The 20,003-nt window shown below is 46.6% G+C and overlaps 1 protein-coding gene across 1 annotated transcript in view; it reads right to left on the bottom strand.

Moving 5' to 3' along the window:
• RCOR3 (REST corepressor 3) overlaps positions 1-20,003 on the bottom strand; it is a 372,673-nt gene that overhangs the window by 132,057 nt on the left and 220,613 nt on the right. The window contains exon 12 of the mRNA XM_085612842.1: positions 13,608-13,685. Within this exon, the coding sequence (XP_085468968.1) occupies positions 13,608-13,685 (78 nt within the window). The remainder of the gene's footprint in view (positions 1-13,607; positions 13,686-20,003) is intronic.

Genomic DNA, 20,003 nt, shown 5'->3' with positions numbered 1-20,003 from the left:
ACACACACCCCTGTTTTAAGAATATATACGACGTTACATCAATGTGTTTACACCACGATACAGTTACAACACAGGCATTACAACGCAAATCGTTACAACGACTTGCGCTGGAGGGCGCTGGACTTGTATGATTTATTATTCCAACTCCAGTCTACGTTCAGTAGGGAAGGTGTTGGAATAGTAAATCATACTATTCCTTAGGTTAGAGCGCCATCCAGCGCAAGTCATTGTAATGACTTGCGTTGTAATACCCGCGTTGGAAAGGTATTGCGGTGTAAACACCGCGATGTAAACGAGGTTTCCCGTTTTAAACCATTGTGGGTGGCTATTTTCTTTGTTACGCAACTGCTGTCACCTATTTTCACCTGAGTCCAGGTATCAGTGTACAGTTCTATGAAGGCATTCAATAAGTTGTTAGGAAGGCCCCACGTTGCTAATTTTCCCCGTAAGTGTTTTCGTGGCACACAATCGAATTCTGACTTTAGGTCCACAAAGCAGGCGAACATCCGCTTGATATGTTGTTTGGCATTTTCAGTTAGTAGCGTTAGAGTTGAAAGGTTAGTTAGTGTGCCTTCCCCTACCCTGAACCCAGTTTGGGACTGAGGTAATTATTTATTGTTATATGACCATTTTTTGAGGTGTTCTAGCAGGCTAGTGGCATATAGCTTAGCATATAGCTGAACTTCAACGTATATTAAAGCAATACGTTTATAATTGCTGGGCTGTGATGGATTGCCACCTTTAAAGATTGGTTGAAAAATACTTCCCCCTATATGATTCGGGGATTCTGTTTGTCAGAATTATCACCTTGAAAAATGGGGTGAAATAATCTACCCAGTACGAAGCTTCTCCCTTAAAGAGAGCACTTGATATACCGTTTGGGCCTGCTGCACCTTCTGTTTTTAGTTTCTTTATGATTTTTGTTAATTGGTCTATTTCTGTAAGTTCAAGGATATTTTTGCTTTGATGTTCCTTATTCGTGATGTTTTTTTCTTGAGTTCCTGAGGCTGTGTAGCTGTTAACAAGCCCCTTCTCTTTACAGTTATAATATCACGACTGTCTGTTTTTAGTTTAAACTCTGGTTCTTTGTACATTGCTTGCTTATGGGCCACCCATGTTTTCTGCGTTGATACCTACGGTATGATGTCTGGATTTTCCGTGCGTCAGAACGTTTATCACTTGCCAAAATTCTTTCCCGTTTGGTGTTTACTCGCCACGAGCAGTTTGTTTCAAATAAGAGCGTGGTGATTTATTTTTGTTTTTCGCGGCAGCTTTTCTTATATTGAGCTCTTCGTTTTTTAAGCTTACGTTTATTTAGTATTCCTCTGCGTCTTAGCCGCTTTGCGACTATTCTAATTTTTTTGCAAAATTTGGCATTTTTGCTTTTCTAATTTCATACAGTACGTGGATTGGTGTCTGTTCACCGGAATGTACTTCCTGTGTGAAATATGGTGTGCTTGCTTCCCTTTATATGGGAAGTTTTCCAGTAAGACAGCTAGTAAGGAGACCCAAGCCTTTAGTCTTTCCCCATTTACAAATAGTCGATTTTCTTGCATCCCTGTCCCCTTCTCAATTTCTTCTTTTGAACCTGCTTGAAGATATACTTCAGCCATTACTTTCTCTATCCCTTTTCCTCCCCATCTCAAAGTTTTAAGATTACACTCGAAGGGCGTGGTGATTAAATCGTTGGGTGCCATCAGACAGGCAAACCTTTGTTCCAAATGTATTGATTGTGGGAAATGATCACTCTCCGTGCGTTGAATTATTTGGAATGTATGCCTCTGAGACCTTACATTTTCGCACACTAACGTGTGGTCGATTGTTGAGCTCTTATTCCCAACTCAGAAAGGTGACTGATGCAGGAAAATCCTCTGGTGTTTCCATTTTAATGTTTTAACCCTAGAGATTCTAGCTGACTTCTGAATATGTTACCCAATTGATGAGGGTTCCTGACGTTTTCGCATAAATTTGTGTTTAAATCACCTGTAATAATGAACTGTGCTTGCACATGTTGTCTCTGCATTGTTTTTATCAATTTAATCAGGATATTCATGTGCGCCGCTTTGGTCACTCTTCTTGGATGGGTGAACAAGTTACTTACCTTCGGTAACGATGTATCTGTAAGAAACATTAGTTAGTTAGATTCCTCACCTTAGAATATCCCCAGGCGTCAGACTGGACCCGGAAGATTTTTCGTCAGCAATACCCCTTGCGCGTCGCTAGGCGTCGTCTGCGGCTCCGCGTCCGTCGTCGGCGTCGTGCGCCGGAATGACGTCGGAGTACTTAGACGCCGCCCTCGCGCGCTGACGTCAGTTCTTGTACATAGCCTTCCGCGCCAGGAACGCAGAGCCATGCAAAGACCGACACTGGTGCCAAAAATAAAATCTAGGGGCCTGAAAAGGACAACCTTAACCCTAGATGTCAGTTCGCAGAACGGGGAGGATGGGTGGGTCGGTGAGGAATCTAACTAACTAATGTTTCTTACAGATACATCGTTACCGAAGGTAAGTAACTTGTTCATCTGAAAGAAAAACGTTAGTTAGATTCCTCACCTTAGAATAGATACCCAAGCAATACCATCCCCGGTGGTGGGTCTGCGAACCAAGATCACACCAGAGAGTCCTGGAGGACAGAACGGCCAAAGAAGCCTTCCCTCCGGACTTGGCTGTCAAGACAGTCATGCCTGGCAAACGTGTGTAGCGAAGCCCACGTCGCCGCTTGACAAATGTCCTGCAAAGGGACACCCCGTCCCAAAGCAGTAGTAGCCGCTGTGGCCCGAGTGGAGTGGGCGCGCAGCCCAACAGGAGGGTCCTTTTTTGCCAAAGAGTAACAAATTTTGATGCACAAAACGACCCACCGAGAGATGGTCCGTTTGTGCACAGCTTTCCCCTTCTTAGCAACCACGTATCCAACGAAAAGTTGGTCGTCCACCCGGAACTGCTTTGTGCGGTCCAAATAAAAGGAGAGCGCACGTTTTGGGTCCAGACGGTGGAGCCTCTCTTCCACTTTGGAAGGATGCGGAGGCGGAAAGAAGGTGGGCAAGGTGACAGACTGCCCAAGATGAAATGGAGTCACCACTTTCGGAAGAAAGGAGGGACGAGGCCGAAGGACCACCTTGTCCGGATGAACAGACAGAAAAGGAGGCTTTGATGATAAAGCCTGGAGCTCACTCACCCGTCTAGCCGAGGTGATGGCTACCAGAAAAGCAGTCTTAAGCATCAGCAGACGAAGAGGACAAGTATGAAGAGGCTCAAAGGGAGCACACATTAGAAAAGTGAGAACAAGATTCAAGTCCCACTGAGGCATTACAAAAGGGACAGGAGGGAACGTGTGAGTAATGCCTTTTAGAAAGCGTGTAACCACAGGGGACTTGAAAAGAGAAGGCTGATCAGGAAGCCGCAAGAAGGCAGAGATGGCAGCAAGATAACCTTTCAGGGTGCCCAGGGCAGAGCCCTGCCGGGCCAAAGAAAGAAGAAAGAGGAGAACCTCAGAAAGAGGGGCGGAAAGGGGATCCACAGCCTTTGCTGTGCACCATGCCACAAATTTGTTCCACCGGCAGGCGTATACCGTCTTTGTGGAGGGACGCCTGGCTGCCAGAATGATATCACAGACTTCAGGAGGCAAGTCAAATGGTATCAACTGCCGCCGCTCAATCTCCACGCATGGAGGTGGAGGCTGGACAGGTTCGGGTGGAGGACCGTCCCCTGCTGCTGCGACAGAAGATCCTCCCGAAGGGGCAGACGTATCGGAGGATCGGTCAACATACTGAGTAGCTCGGGATACCAGTACCTTCGTGCCCAATCCGGAGATACCAAGATGACTTGGGCCCGGTCGTGCCTGATCTTCTTCAGCACTCTGGGCAGAAGTGGTATAGGCGGAAAGGCGTACAACAGACCGCAACTCCACTCGCGATGAAAAGCGTCGCCGAGCGAGTGCCGCCTTGGAAATTCCAACGCGCAGAACTGCTGACATTGCACGTTCTCTTCGGTGGCGAATAGATCTAACCAAGGCTCTCCCCACTGCTGAAAGAGACCTTGCGCCACTTCGGAGTTCAGACGCCATTCGTGATCCATCATGCACCGGCGGCTGAGTTCGTCTGCTCTGGCGTTCAGAGTGCCCGCCAGATGTTGAACCACTAGGGTGACGCCCTGGTGTTCCAGCCACGTCCAGAGGCGCAGGGCCTCCTGACAAAGGGTCCACGACCCCACCCCGCCCTGTTTGTTGCAATACCACATGGCGGTGGTGTTGTCCGTGAACACCTGCACAACACTTTCCCGGACAGAGGGAAGGAAGGCTTTCAGTGCAAGTCGGATCGCTCTCAACTCCAACAGGTTGATGTGGAGACGAGACTCCGCCGGAGACCAGAGGCCTCTGATCTCCGCCTCTCCCATATGGCCACCCCATCCCAGGAGGGACGCATCCGTCACTACGACATGCTCCGGTTGGGGAAGGGAGAGGCTTCTGCCCATGACCCAATCGCGGTCCGTGAGCCACCACTGCAACTGCTGTGCAGTGCCCTCCGAGATCAAGACATGGTCGGACAGGTTGCCGTGATGCTGGGCCCACTGAAACTTCAGGTCCCACTGCAGAGCCCGCATGCGCCGCCTGGCGTGATGCACTAGTAGGATGCAGGAGGCCATCAGCCCCAGAAGCCGCAACACTAGCCTGACCGAAACCCAGGATAGCGGCCGAAAGATGGGAATCAGGGCCTGTATATCCCGGACACGCTGTTCCGGTGGATAGACCCGGAACTGCGCCGAATCGAGAACCGCTCCGATGAAAAGGAGCTTCTGAGAGGGACTCAGGTGTGACTTCGGCACGTTGATGGAAAACCCCAGCAAATGCAGGAGATCCGCCGTAGTCTGGAGGTGGGAGACGACTGCCTGGGGCGAGCCCTCCTTCAACAACCAGTCGTCGAGATAGGGGAAGACTGGAACCCCTGATCTGCGCAGATGAGCTGCGACCACCGCCATCACTTTCGTGAACACCCGAGGGGCACTGGTGAGGCCGAAGGGGAGCACGGTAAACTGAAAGTGCTCTTGGCCCACCGTGAACCGCAGGTAACGCCGGTGGGCCGGCAGGACGGGAATGTGGAAATATACGTCCTGCAAGTCCAACGCTACCATCCAGTCTCCGGGGTCTAGGGCAGCTAGAACCTGAGCCAAAGTCAACATCTTGAACCTTTCCTTCTGGAGGAAGGCATTGACGTTCCGGAGTTCCGAGATAGGGCGTAGGCCCCCTTTGCCCTTCTTGGGAACCAGAAAGTAGTGGGAATAACAACCACGACCTACTTCTGGACTCGGAACACGCTCGACGGCCCCCTTGGCCAAGAGGGCCGAAACTTCCTCGTGGAGAAGATTCAAATGATCCCCCGAGATACGGTGGTGCTGCGGTGGCATGGCTGGAGGGGTCATCTCGAAGGGGAGAGAGTAGCCCCTTCGGACGATTTTCAGCACCCACCTGTCCGATGTGATGGACCGCCAGTGGAGCAGGTGATGGCGAACTCTGCCGCCCACTGGCGTGGAATGGGCCTGAAAGCTCGGACTAGGAAGGTTTTGAGGCGGATGCTGCCGGGGTGGATGTGGGCTGACCTCGTCGTCCTCCAGAACCGCCTCGGCGGAAACCACGTCCGCGACCGCGCGCAGGTTGGTTCTGCGGCTGATGGCTAGGCGCACGTGAGGAGGCACCCCTTCCTTGGCCACGAAAGGGGCGAAAAGCGGAAGATTGCGACCGCGGGGCCGAGAGGCCCAAGGACTTGGCCGTAGCCCGGGAGTCCTTAAAGCGGTTCAGCGCACTGTCCGCTTTCTCGCCAAACAGGCGAGTGCCATCAAACGGCATGTCCATGAGAGTGCTCTGGACATCGCCCGAAAATGACGTGGACCGCAGCCAGGCGTGACGTCTAAGCGCCACTGTGGTGGAAATGGCCCTACCCAGCGAGTCCGTGGTGTCAAGCCCACAACGTATAGCATGTCGCGCGGCATCCCTCCCATCGGCCAGAGCCTGGGTAAGTCGTGTCCGGACATCCTCCGGACACAGGGGCAGCGCGTCCTCCACCGAATCCCACAGAGAGTGGGAATAACGGTCCAAGAGACAAGCGGTGTATAAAGACCGCAGGCCCAAACTAAGGGAAGAGAACAGCTTCTTGCCGAACTGTTCTAGTCTCTTGGAATCCCGGTCCGGCGGGGCGGTCGGGAAAGAGGATTGGGAGGTGGAGGCCTGGATAACCAGGCTCTCAGGGGTAGGGTGTTGGGACAGAAAACTGGGGTCGCCCGGAGCAGGGCGGTGGCGCCTGGCGACGTTCCTGTCCACAGGAGGAACTGTGGAGGGCTTGGACCAGGTGCCCTGCAGAACGTCAATGAGGGCCTCATTGAATTGCAGCAGAGGCTCAGTGGAGCTTGCTGCAGACTGAAGCACCTCAGTAAGGACGTTAGTCCTCACAGCCACGGCAGGCAGCTCGAGCCCAAGGGCTGCGGCTGCCTTGCGCAGCACCACAGAGAAAGCAGCGCCCTCCTCCGAAGCCACAGTCGGAGGAGAGACAAATCCAGTGTCTGGAGAGGTATCCAGGCCACTGGCCTCCCCCAGTTCATCTGCCCAGTCCTGTGACAGTTGAGCCTGAGCGGCCATAGGATCCTCGGATCCCTCCCAGTTGTCCCCATCATCCGACTCCTGGTATAGAGGAGAAAGTAACGGAGCCGGGCGGTAGACATAATGCGTCTCTAGCGGCGCCGATCTCGGCGTCCATCGACGCCGGACCGGCACCGGGTCCGGAGTGGGACTGAACTGGGGCCCGACGTCGAGCGGAGTCGACGTCGGCAGTGGTACCGGTGTCGACGCCGGCGGAGGAGGCGTGACGAGGTCGACCGGGACTCGAGAACGGGTCCCTCGGGCGCTTGCGGCGTCGAGGCCGGAGCCGTCAACGGCGCCGGGGCCGGAGCCACCGGCAGGCAAGGCAGCCCAGTCGGGTCCGCGGGGCCCGAAGGCGCACCAGCGGGCGCCGACAGCGGAGCCAGGTTCCTCATGGCCGAGAGGAAGGCACTGACTTCCGCCGGCGTCGCGTTAGTCCCAGGGACCGGGGGGTATGGGGACGTGCGCGGCGCCTGCGGCTCCGCCGGAGCCGCGGGGGTGGAACCACCCTGACCCTCGGCCGAGTCACGCGACCTGTGAGGGGAGTCCGAAGAGCGGTGTCGCCTCTTGGACTTCTTGGAATGCTTCGACTTACCCGAAGACTTGGATCCCGACGACCGATGGTGACGTCGGCTGCGGCTCCGCGACCGATCCTTGGACCTCCTCCTGGACCGGGATCGAGAGGCGCGCGGAGCCGAGTGGCGAATCTCGAGAAGCTTACGGGAACGCTCCCGTCTAGCCTTCGAGGTCAGGGCCTTGCAGTCCGAACACGACTCCGCGTCGTGATCGAGGCCCAAGCAGTAAAGGCACCGGCGGTGATGGTCCGTAACCGACATCAATCGGGTACAGTCCGTACAGGCTTTAAACCCAGGCATCCTACCGGCACCGGTGTCGAGACACGATCAAAAAGGATCAAAAAAGTGAGTCAAAAATTGACTAAAGGGGTAGCTCTCCCGGATCTGCGCTTACTGGCGCGGAAAAAAGAAGAACTGACGTCAGCGCGCGAGGGCGGCGTCTAAGTACTCCGACGACGTCATTCCGGCGCACGACGCCGACGACGGACCCGCAGACGACGCCTAGCGACGCGCAAGGGGTATTGCTGACGAAAAATCTTCCGGATCCAGTCTGACGCCTGGGGATATTCTAAGGTGAGGAATTTAACGAACGTGTTTCTTTCAGATCTAGATATTTATTAACATTATTTGTGTCGGTATCATGTTGGCCTTTCGATTATCCAATTTTATTACAAGGATCCATTTAGTCCCCATTGGTTGTTTTCCCATAGACCAGTCAAGTTTGTTAGACAAACCCCCCTTTGGATAGCTAAATATTGCTGATTTTACTGCTGGTATATGGAAATCCATATAATCTAAGATTGGCAGGTGTTTAAGACTCCACGTTTCTTGCGTCAAAATTATATCGTGTTTTAAGAGGAAATCCATGACTGTTGTTTACTAACCCATGGGCGTTCCAGGAGTAGATGCTAAGAGTTTTAGGACTTTCTTGAGGGCATTTATACGTGTTGTGAGGATTGCGTGTGGCCGTGGAGTTTTAGTGGCCCCGTCTATTTATCGTGTGCTCCCCTATTTATCTTGTTTGTAACTTGTACATTTCCTCTTTGGGTATTCGTGCTCAACAGTTGAGTGATTTTTAGGTTCTCATACTCTTTTTGGTTGGTTCCCACGCCAATAGCACCCCTGAAGATCAATCCCTCTCTTTGTTTTATAGGAACAAGAGGCCCTGGATAGCATGCCACCTCAATCCTTTGTAGCTCTATCCCCCAGGACTTGAACCTATGCTGATGAATCAAGATGTGATCTACTATTTCTTCTGAAGATCAACTTGTTACTGTAGCCTCTCAGTTAATCAGCAATGGGTGAAATTTGAATTCAACTTATGACAGGTTGATAGATTCAATATGTGCTATATCCGTTATTTTTTTATCAGTTTAATGAACATGCCTCCATTTAAGATATCAAAGTTTCCTTTTGAGATGTAATGAGGAAGAAACACTAACTGATTTGAATGATTTCCATTTGCTATGAACCTTTGAACTGAGTCAGTCTTCTAAGGTAGCTGACTGCCATTTTGCGACATGCAATCTTCCAAAACCCAACTTGTGTTACAATGGGGCTATTGCATTCTCTTTCCTTTTAGAAACTAGTTCTGGGCTTCCGAGCTGCTTGCTTACTGAATCCTCCTTATATACGTTCTCCTGACTAGAAGGACTTTCGTTCTTGTGTTGAGGGACCAATTGCCATATTTTCATTTGTTGCGCTAATTTCCCTTTATTAAGCATTTTTCTTGCTCTCTTTTTTTCCTTTTTTGTAACCCCCAGCTTTGCTTCTACGATCTCCAACTTATCCTCGTCCTCTATTTTTCTGCAGACTGGTCGCTAGGCTTGTCTGTCCAAGGCGTTGTCTGCTATTTCTGTTGCTTCGGGATTATCCCCACAAGAGGACTGATTTGATAAAGCAAGATTCTTTTTGACTTGACTGTCAAGGGGGCTATCTGTTGTTTCTGTTGACTGTGGAATTTCCATGGTAGAGGTTCAGTTGGTTGACGAGTCGCTCTCCTTTATTTGAGGCTTCTCTACTGTTTTTTTTTTTTTTTTTTTTAGTACTCTCCTTGGATATGTTGAAGTTTTCGCTTGTATCGGACCTTGCTGCTTGTGCGCTTATTTCCCTCAATATATCCATCAAGATTGATGTTAAACTTTCCTGGTTCTCTCCTTGCGGTAAACAGTGACAATTGATTTGATACATGTACGTATACTGCTGGGGTCTCTTAATGAAAAAAAGTTGTATCTTCCAGTTTTAAAAGGCTGTTCACAAAAGGCTTCTTCATTGATTATAATTAAATCTTATGATAGGATCAGAGGAATAAGGCATCTAGCAACACTTTTGACTGAAAGATCTATAGATATGCATTGAAAATCTGTCAGAACTCCTAGATTTGAACAGCATCTGGCTGATCTGCTGAAATAGGCAGAAAACAAAAACACAATACTAAACAAGTTACAGAAGAAAGGGGGAGGCGTGAGAGATGAACCACGATGAGATGATTATATTGTACTATTAATGGCGAGAAACTCCCAGGAAGGACCTCTGTGGGTTAAGTTGGAGGTGCATCAATGCAGCAAAATACTGGAATATAATAGCTGTACTTTTTCCCCTATACCGTCAGCTATAGATAGTAGACAAATGGGTCTTCACGTTCTTATCACTTCATATGTCTAGCTACATAAGCTAAGTAATGTATCAATGTTTGACTTGTCAATGGTATAGTTAAGCTTGTTATAAATGACATTGTGTGGGAAACAATCTACTGAATATATATATATATCTGACTGAAAATGCACAACAGGTTTCCTTGACCTATGGAGAACAGACCAGTCTATGAGAGACAATTTGCCCCTAAACTATTAAAGTTCTATTGTTGAAAATGGATATACCAAATGATTTATTACAAGTAGCAGTATAATAAGCTAAATAACCTGAAGTGATTGTAGCCCATCAATAAAAGGGGTTTGGTGGGAGAAAAGCGACATAAAAGGGCCTAAGGTTTTCGCAGTCAGATGATCTTAAGTTGTGTTTTTCAGAGTTTTACATATCAGATATTTTCTGAATCTGTTCACCAACATGTGGTCTGAAAAAGAAAGGTAAATCAGATCCATTCTGTTTCACAATACTAAAATCAGTTGGCGCTTTCGTAAAACAGCTGGAGCAGATGTAGATGGAACATGAGCTTTGACAGTAACCAAAAATTGCAAACTTTTAATGCGCAGACGGTAAAACATGTCCATGACAAAATCAGTTTTAGAAGATGTGGGCACATCATTTATCATTCACAGGTATTTACTACATTAGACCACAAATGGCAGCAAAATCATGACAGATGGCTGGTTCACATGGTGAACAGCACTGACAATAACACAATATGTGTGATTAGATCAAATGAGATCCTACTGCCTTATGGTGTGAATATTGCTTAGGCTGGTAAGCAGTTCTTTCTGAGCCTCAAAGCTATTAATTGAATAATAACTATTTTCTGTGCCAAATAATTACGCTGTATGGGTGCATATGATGGGACAAGGCTAATTTGCTCGTCATCATATTTGTTATGTGCTTTCTTCCCAAATGACTCCTGAGGAGCATGGCTTGGGTAGATCAACATTGCTGAGGTTTGACAAAGTGAGAAGCCATATGGGAGTGTGCTGACTAAAGGCACATTGTAGATAGGAGTGGAGATCTTCTCAGTTCCTTCCATCGACAAAGTTCTACAGACATTTTAATAGCAGTGCGTTAATTTTAATTCTGATTTGTTTTAGAACTCTAGGCAATGCTAGAGTGTGCACCCTAGAAGCCTATGACACAATGGACAGGTGTGGCTCACTGGTTAGAGGAAGCAGACCCAGAAGCAGAGGACGGCCCGGGACCAGGGTTCAATCCCCAACGCGGCAGGGTCGTGGACCAGGGCCAGCGGACTCGATAATTCTCGCTTCGGTGCCTACTCTAATCAGGGATCACACTCGGCGACTCTGGGCATTAGCTTGCCTCATCTCCACAACGGCCCCCCACATTCGCCAGGGATGCCTGTTTTCACCTTGGAGATACCCTGGAGGGACCATCTCACAGGGATAGCCAGGACGGGTTCCCCAGCGGTCTACAGCGCCAGGACGCCTCAGGGCAGCAGTGCGCTTTACAAGACACATACATTTACATTTACAATCATAGAAAAATTACCTGCAAAGTAGACTATCTAGTCCAAGAAGAATGAAGTTCAACAGAAAGCAATCATGCTAGCTGAAAATCATATCTAGTGTGCTGGTTTTCGTTCTGTGCAAGATTTTTAAATAGCTTATTAAAGCTTAAAGATTCAAAATGTGATATACCCTCAAAGAAGACAGGGGTTTTAGACCATCTGCCTCATATCCCAGAATCATTAAATAGCTGTACAGAACAGTTAAATGATCAATTACGTCAGGCCAGAAATTAAGCTGTACTTCACGAACAGCGATACAACAGTAGAAAAACCGGAGTGTAATCAAAAACTAAGGACATTTTACACCAAAAACAAGAACAATTCACAATCAAGAAATGGAGTGTGTTAGATTTTGAAGCCAGTGTACTAGGACCTTTACATATATGACTGTTACCTAACAGTCATATATGTAAAGGTCTTTTGACAACCAGGAAAACCAATGTTGAGGTATGAATAATGTATCCAAATTACTTTCTAAGAATATATCACAGTCGTCAATCTGTCATTTTACTATTCAACAGAACAGGCAGCTTTTAGAAAGCTTGGTAAATTGTAGCTATCGTCAGTGGTGGCTGCAGTCATGTGGTAGTCTGTCACCTAGAATTGCCTTGGGCACCATAACATATTTACGATTCCTAAGGATGAATCAGCTTGATTCCTTCAAATAAATTATACTAGATCAGCCATTGTCCATTCATACTTCTTTCAGGGAATAGTGCACTGCTACCCCAAACATAAATGGGAGATATACTCAAAAAGCTTTGCTACTGAGCTAACATGTTGAAAACCGTGCACTTATTTTTAAATTCTTAACATGCAAGTGACAGCTCCATCGTTTATTTTTAACAAGTATGTGTCTCTATTTTCTCTGGACACAATTCTGTTTAAATAACAGATTAATGGGTTTATGCATAATATACAGGGTTAGACGTCGATGTCCTGAAAAACTCTCTCATCTGAGCTTCACTGTTGCTAGCCAACACTCTGCTCCCAGGAGGTATTCAGATGCTATATGATAAGTGAATGCAAACATTTTCTTTATTCGAGATTTGTGTGTAAATGATCATGTGATTTCCTTTGAAATGTTTAAATCAGGTAAGGAGAAAACAAGGATACATTTTTGGATTTCCAATTGCTAACCATCTTTGCAATTTAGATGTTGCCTTAAGCTAGTTAAAGTCCAGGATAGGTTAATGCAGATGGTCTCAAAGAAACTGTTACCACTAGGAGACACATTTCCTACTAGATAGCAATTTTTTTTTAATTGTTGGATAAAGACGCTTAAATACTATTTTGCCATCAATACGTTCCCGATTATAGTGAAGCACCTGACCATAAAATATTGGAAGAAGAGGGGTATTCTCAGTATGAATAAGGGCATACACTATTAACATAAATCTACATAGAATAAGTTGGAAAGAGCTAGCCAAATTCTGGGTTTAAGCCCACACAGCTACTTTTACGGCTCCGCTTTTAGAGTATTGGTGCAGACTTGTCAATGACCTTGAAGGGAGGAGAATCAAGTGAGTACTGTGTTATATATTTTGCTGCACTTTGAGGGGCCCTGCATCTCCACCTTTAATAACATGATAGTGGACACAGTCTTGTCCTGTTGTTCAGGCTTAGCACCATACCTAGGACTAGTGAGACAGTAGTGGTCAGGCAGGAGCTTACAAGAAGAACAAAGCAGAGACTAAGAGATTCGTAGTTGTGTGTCAAAATAGGACTGGATTAGAAACAATTTAGTACGGAGTGCTGTGGCACGGTAGGTTGTGCCACACGGACCATTCTGTGGGGTCACTGGAGAATTAGGCGACCATGCCACAACAATATTTTACTTAGTCACAAGTGCCAAGTACTGCATAATTGTAAGCGTGACGTCCATTCCACCAGCCATACACATGGAGAAGTGAGCAGCTGATATCACAGATACTTTTTTTTGAGTGAGAAGAAAGGACCCCCTCAGATCAAATAATGATACCCAGATAACGCCACAGGAGATTTGCAATGATCGTGTCATAAAATCAAACAGCCCTCTTGAGTCCCTTGCTGCAATAAATGTGATGTGTTGCTTGGAAGAGCAGATAACTTGATCCTCCTCTGTGCAAAGGAGTACCTTGTGTCCAGACTCAGGCACATATTCATAGGACAAATGCAGTGTTATAACTTCATGGCACATTTTAAACATATTGTACATGATTTGTATAAAAACTTTTTACCTCTGGTGGCTTAAACTCTTCTATTCCGCCTTCCAATTGCTGTTTAAGAGCACTGTTGATTTGTTTAGCATTTTGAACCTCAAAGGAAAAATAATGAATTTAAATAAGCATTACATTGAAAAAAGAAACCTGTGGAATACAACACAACAGCAATGACATATTTCACTATCCAATAACAGTAGTCTAGTAAATAGGCTGGCAGGTTTTTTCCTGGAGAGCTTAGTTTATTAAAGCCTCAATGATGCTGAGAGTTCACAGATGCCGGTATGGGTGTTAATGACACCAATATGCTGGGCACAAAGGCTGGTGAAAGCACAGTTGTAATTCCAGTGAAAGATCAAGCAATGTCAAAGCCAAAAGGTCTCACCTTTGAAAGTTTTTAGCTGAACTTTTGGGCTTACTAATGCTACTAACGCTAAAGAGCTTCTGCAAAAAGGAAAAGATAAACAAAAGGGGTACCCCAAGCATGATGATGTATATGTGTGCATTAGTCACCACGCATATACATGCATGCTTCATGGCTGTGACAGCAAAACAAAATTAAAAAATACCATTCTAAGATGGCAGATGCCTATCTCGGAGCAGTACATTAAAAAATATATTTAAAAAGTGCACACAAATGCCTTTAAGAAAAAGAATAGACCCACTACTAAATTGAAGCTTCTGGGCCCTTCAAAAAAGAAGCAAATTGAAATTTAAAAAAAGACGTAGGTTGGGGATGGGCAGAGGAGCAATGGGGGAGCATGAGTGAGGTGAGAAATAATGGCGGAGCAGATGGTAAGGGAGCAACTAAGCACTGCCAAGCAGCAATATGCAACAAGCACGGTGACCACAGAGGGGCAGGAGAGCAACGGGGGTGTGGTGGAGAGCGGAATGTGGGGAAAATAAGCAGGGTAGAACAGGATGGGCAGGAAAAGCAACAGACAAACTGAGAGGTGAAAGGACATGGGACACTGATGATGAGGAGTAAAGTGTCAAACCAGGCTTAACCATAACTTGACATGGAAATGGTAACTGAGCAAAAAGGAGATGGCAAGAGAGAAAGGGCATGAGGAAGGAGAAGTGGTATGCATCCCGTGCACTGCAGAAGCAGGTGTTCAGATTATTGGTGCTGGTGAAATCATCAAGTGCCTCTTACAAGTTGCTCTGCTCCTAAATGTCTCAGGACGTCTCGATGATACGGACACTAATGAGCACCTTCAGAACGATTCACACCCTCTTGACCGCAAGTGTCTGATGGACTGGACTGGGAATGATTTGTGGAAGGCAACCTGGAAGGCCTGTTATGGATTTCTGAGGGGTATTGTACAGAAACTGGTGAAGGGTAAGGCATCCAGAGGTTTCTTAGAAGTGAACAAGAGCCTATTCTTTGTCTGCTTCACTTTTTCAGAATGAGGAAATAAAAGACTGTTAATTAAATATAAAAACCTCTACCTGGTTAACATAAAAGTAATCAGAAATTAGTGACCCCTGTGTGGAAGCATAAACAGGATAGAGAAGCAGAGCCCTGATTGTAGAGAAGACATCTTTATGAAAGACGTGATTTGAAGCAATGGAGAACTGGCTGATGGGGAAGGAGTTGAGGGGGCAGTGGAAGGAACCAAATCAACAAGCTAGAAAGCCCGGAAAGACAAAAAGGGCTCCAATTGTCCAAAGATGCCCTGCAACCCACCCTATGAATCTGGAGAGCCACGAGTGGAAGATTGTATATAAATATTTCAAAGCTAAAAACTGAATGGCAGGAGAACAAATGGGTAAGAAGGGCAAGAAGAGGGTAACCGTTACTGGGGAACAGACCATCGACCCATAAAAGTGATCTTGACATGCAACATGAAGATGTTCTCAGAAAACATTCTTAAAAAGATTATCTTTCTTTATTATCTCCTTTTACACGCATGTCACTCTTTGACATCCAGACCAGTATGCATACCAATCATCGCAGATTTGTCCGATTAGCTGTCTATAATATTCCTATGGGGAGGTTTTTGAATGACTTTCTGTAATGGTTAATAGGTCATGTAACAGTGTAATGTCCTGAATATATCTTTCCTGGCAGAGAGGTTTTTTAAGGGTAGCAATAACGAAAAATTCTTTATAATAGCCAGAGACAAACCTTGCATTTTGGGTAAACCACTTATTTGACGGTTTAAGTTCTGTTATCTAGTACATCCGTTCTAGAATCATTTCAAATTGGAACACATTTATTAATTTGAAACCTACTACCTCTTGATGGACCATCCCTGAAGGAAATTGGTGATGTCCTCTTCGGTGGGTTTGACAGCTCCAAAGGTAAAGCTGGAGGCATCCAAAGCAGGAATGGGGACAGGTTTCACTTTTTGCAATCAACTTGCACACGAGTACTCAGTATATTTGAAGTCAATATGATTGGAAGTGCCACCCAATCTATCAGGATATCAGCAGATTCAAATAGATGCTCAAAGGCACTCCGAATCACAGCAAAGGCATCCTGAACTATTGGTACCTGAATGTGGGTGGCTCTCTTCCATGAGACTATTCTAGTTGTGTGACTCCTTATGCTAATTCCTACTACTCTTTGGCCACTTAGGGCCTGATTTAGAGTTTGGCAGATGGGTAACTATTTCTAATGGATATCCTGTCTGCCTTATTACAAATGCACTATATCTTACGGCGCTTGTAATAGAGAAGAAGGGCTACCCCTCACAGTCGGAATTATTAACCCGTCAGTCAAATTCTAAATCAGGCCCTTAGATCCCTTTCTGGACACACTGACTTGGGGTGCAGTGTCTAATAAAATACCACAGTGTAGACATGCTAATTAATTGATTTTTCACTTGATAAACTGCTGAGAGTGTAGGTATGGCATTGCAAATAAACACCAAAGATAATGATTATCCATAACAACCCGTGACAGCCAGAGGCGGGTGTGGTCCTGTTCCCGAAGACACTCGACTTGAGTAATGTCTTCCTCGCTAAATTAGTGATCTTCCTGGCCCGGTTGGGGCTAATCAACCCCCCTATTGAGGACTTTTTCCAGAAGGTAATTACTCTAACCTTTTGTTTTTCACCAATTAATAGGACTACAGCCAGAGTTCAGACCTTAGGGGACGTGACTTCTTTCCTTTATTCATATAGTCAACGCTGTCCCTTATGAGTAGATGAGGATATTTAGGTCCTGTAGAAATGCTTAGATCCGCTTGGACTGTATAGGGCATGAAACAAGTCAACCCCCTGCATACCTTACACATTCATTTAAACTGAAGCGGGTATAATTTCCCCTCTCCAGTCCATGATTTAACAGTCTGTGTTTTTACTCGTGGCACAGGAACCCAGTGCATAAACTGCCCTTGGTATTTTTAAACTACACTCACACTATCCCTCCTCTACTCACTACACATATGCCCCCTCAATAAACCCTTTGGCTTCACAACGGCAACCAGAAAAGACCTCCAGCAAAGAGCCCCCTCGCAGGGCCCACTGGTGATTTCATTGCCGGCCCAACGTAGAGTTGCCCTATGATGAAGCATGACACACTTCGGGGTGTGTGAGGCCCTTGCTCGTTATTGGAGCTATCCCATTGCAATCACGCATTCTTCTTTCACCACCTGGCTGTAACCACCATTCCATTCCCCCTTTTTCCTCCCCCCTCCTTTTCTTCCTCCAATTCCCACATAGGAACAGCATACTCCATTTGTTTTACCACTAACGCATGGGGCCTGTGTGCTGGACCTCCCAAGCCCCTGTCCCTCCTTGTGGGATTATTATCCCTAACCAATACACTGTATTGTTTATTTGGATAGTTTGATCCAACCCTTTTTACTACTAGGAGAGCCCTTGGCACATTAAACTTTAAGAGACACTGCTTGCGGCTTAGTCTTTTTGATCTGATCTGTATTCTGCATTTCAGCATGCAGGGTCTCCAAATGCCCACATCCCTACAACACTATGGGGATGACAGTTAAGCAGGGAAGATTTATTTTTATAGAATGTCGCCCAAAAAGATCTCCAAATCACACAAGACTTCCAAGTCTTGCAACAGTATATCAGGTCTCATAAAAAGTCATTCTTTCTAGCAGAAGTTTTTTCAAGTCAGAAATCGTTTTCCAAATATAATGAACACGAGTACTGCTTCTTGATCGGAGCACTTATATTAGCCTTTGCAAATCTTAGTGAGCAACTCACAGTAATGACAACAGATGTATTGTGTCTAAATGTCCCTCATTCTGTTAGGTGTGTCCAGGAGGCTGACCATCGCTGGACATCACAGCAAGTCGCAAAACAGCCTGAGAAGGTGGTAGTTTCAGTTGCTTTCATTCTTTCTCACTTCTGTAACATTTTGAGGCATATGATTTTACAGTGTAGATTATTCAAGTTTATAGTTACAATTTTAAACCAGATCTATACATTTAGATTATACTTTGTATTCCTTTTTGTGTCCATTACCCAAAAATTACACAAATCTTTGATTGAACAAACCACCTTTGCAGCATACCAGAAATGATTTTTCTGAGATAAAGTATATGTGCTACATCCTGCTACGTTGGGGTGGAATAAGTAAATACCTGCACTGGGAGTTTAGTGCAAGGGGCCCGATTTTGTTTTGGGATATGAACAGAGGAAACTGAGCTGAGAGTGGAAAAGAGAGAGAGGGATTAAAACCTACACGCTGGGGGGGAGTGGTCTATTTATATATTTACAAGAAGGTGTGCCCAGCTCTGCCAACCCCACTCTTCAGTGCCTGCCATCTTGCAGATGGCAGGCACTCTCCAATCAGGATTAGGGGTTGTGCCCACTCCCCCAAGTGGGGTGAGGACACCAAGGGTGTAGTCACCCTAAGGTCAGTAGCCCATTGGCCCCTAAAACACCCCACAATACAGTATTTAGGGAGCAGCCCTGAACTGAGAAGGCAGATTCCCGCAACCCAAGAAGGACAAAAGAAGACGCCCAGCAGAGGAGACTGCAGAGAAGAACTGACTTGGCCCCAGCCCTACCGTCCCGTCTGCACTTTCCAGAGATCCTGCGCCAAAGGTTGCCTTGTACTGCAGCCTGCGACCTCCAGAACTCCTGGGAGGACTGACTGCCTTCAACAAAGACCGGATCTCTTGTGAACAGCAGCTCTGTTCAAAACAATCTCCCAAGACAGACTCTGTGCCTGCTGAGGACAAAGAAACCCGACACCTTGAACTACCACTGCACCCGACGCCTACGGCAGAATCCGGGTGGACCACTGGTCCCAGCAAGGTCCCCCAGCGCTCTAGAGTCCGAGTCCACTGTGGGTTGACCCCTCCAGGACTCCCCGACGTCGCCTGCAGCCTCTGGACGGAGACCTCCCCCCCACACCCCGCCAATCGAGAGTGGCCCGTTATGGTGAAATCCGACCTCAAAAGACACCCCTGCATCCAGCTGCCCTGCACCATGGAGAAGAGAACCCGAGATGCACCTATGTCCCCGAGCCCTCCAGCTTACCTGTCCAGCTGTTGGTTACTCACGGAAGTCTTCCTGGACCGAGCCTGCAGCCAAAATCCGAAACCGGCAACTCCCATTGATAAAAACAGGGCACCCGACGCCAAAACAGCACCCTGCACCCGGCCGCCATTTGTGCAGCTGTGGGTGCACCTTGTGTGCTGAACTGGATCCCCCTTTGCCCTGAGCTGAAGTCCAGGAGCTTTGCTCCCACAACCTTGTGGCCTGCTCGTGAGCAGCCACCAACCGGAGGCCCTTATCCCCCATTGGATAACATTGGGCCTCAGCACTCTGCACCTGGCCACCCTAGTGCTGCGGAGGGTGCTTTGAGCGTGCATCCTTGACCCTGAGGGAACCCTGGTTCTAACCCCAGAATACCAACTCCCACAACAAGGTACTTACCAGCAAACCGATAATTCCATTTCCTCCTATAGGATTGCATTGACTGCTTTTCCTTGAATATTCTTTGTAAGTGTGGAGTAGGTTTGTATGAAACATTGTAAAACTGCAAATGTACTAAAAGTGATTTACTTACCCTTTGTCTTGGAAATGCCTCTATGTGATATCTAGGAATATCAGACTGATTAGCAAACGTAACTTAAAAAGTAAACTAATAGTAACGTGCACAGTAATCTGTAAAGTAACTGAAAAGTAATTTTGAACTGTTGATTTACCTGTAATTCAAACAACTGCATTTGAACCTGCATTCAACTGTAAATTATAGTATAAGATTTTGCAAAGTATTATTTCACTTACCTGCACCAGGCTTGGCTTGGTTCTAGAAATAAAATATCTAAATAATATTTTTGATACAAACAAATTGGTCTGACTTCAGTCTTTGAGTGTGTGACATTTCTTGCCTGAGTGTATACAACAAATACTTAGCACTACCCTCTGATAAAACCTTACTGCTTGCCCGCACTACCACAAATAGTAAGGTGCTATCCACTTCTA

The sequence above is a fragment of the Triturus cristatus genome, chromosome 6 (genome assembly GCF_964204655.1).
Source record: "Triturus cristatus chromosome 6, aTriCri1.1, whole genome shotgun sequence".
In the NCBI taxonomy this organism is placed as follows: Eukaryota; Metazoa; Chordata; class Amphibia; order Caudata; family Salamandridae; genus Triturus; species Triturus cristatus.
The sequence above is the reverse complement of the archived record's forward strand: the minus strand, read 5'-3'. Positions and strand labels throughout refer to the sequence as shown.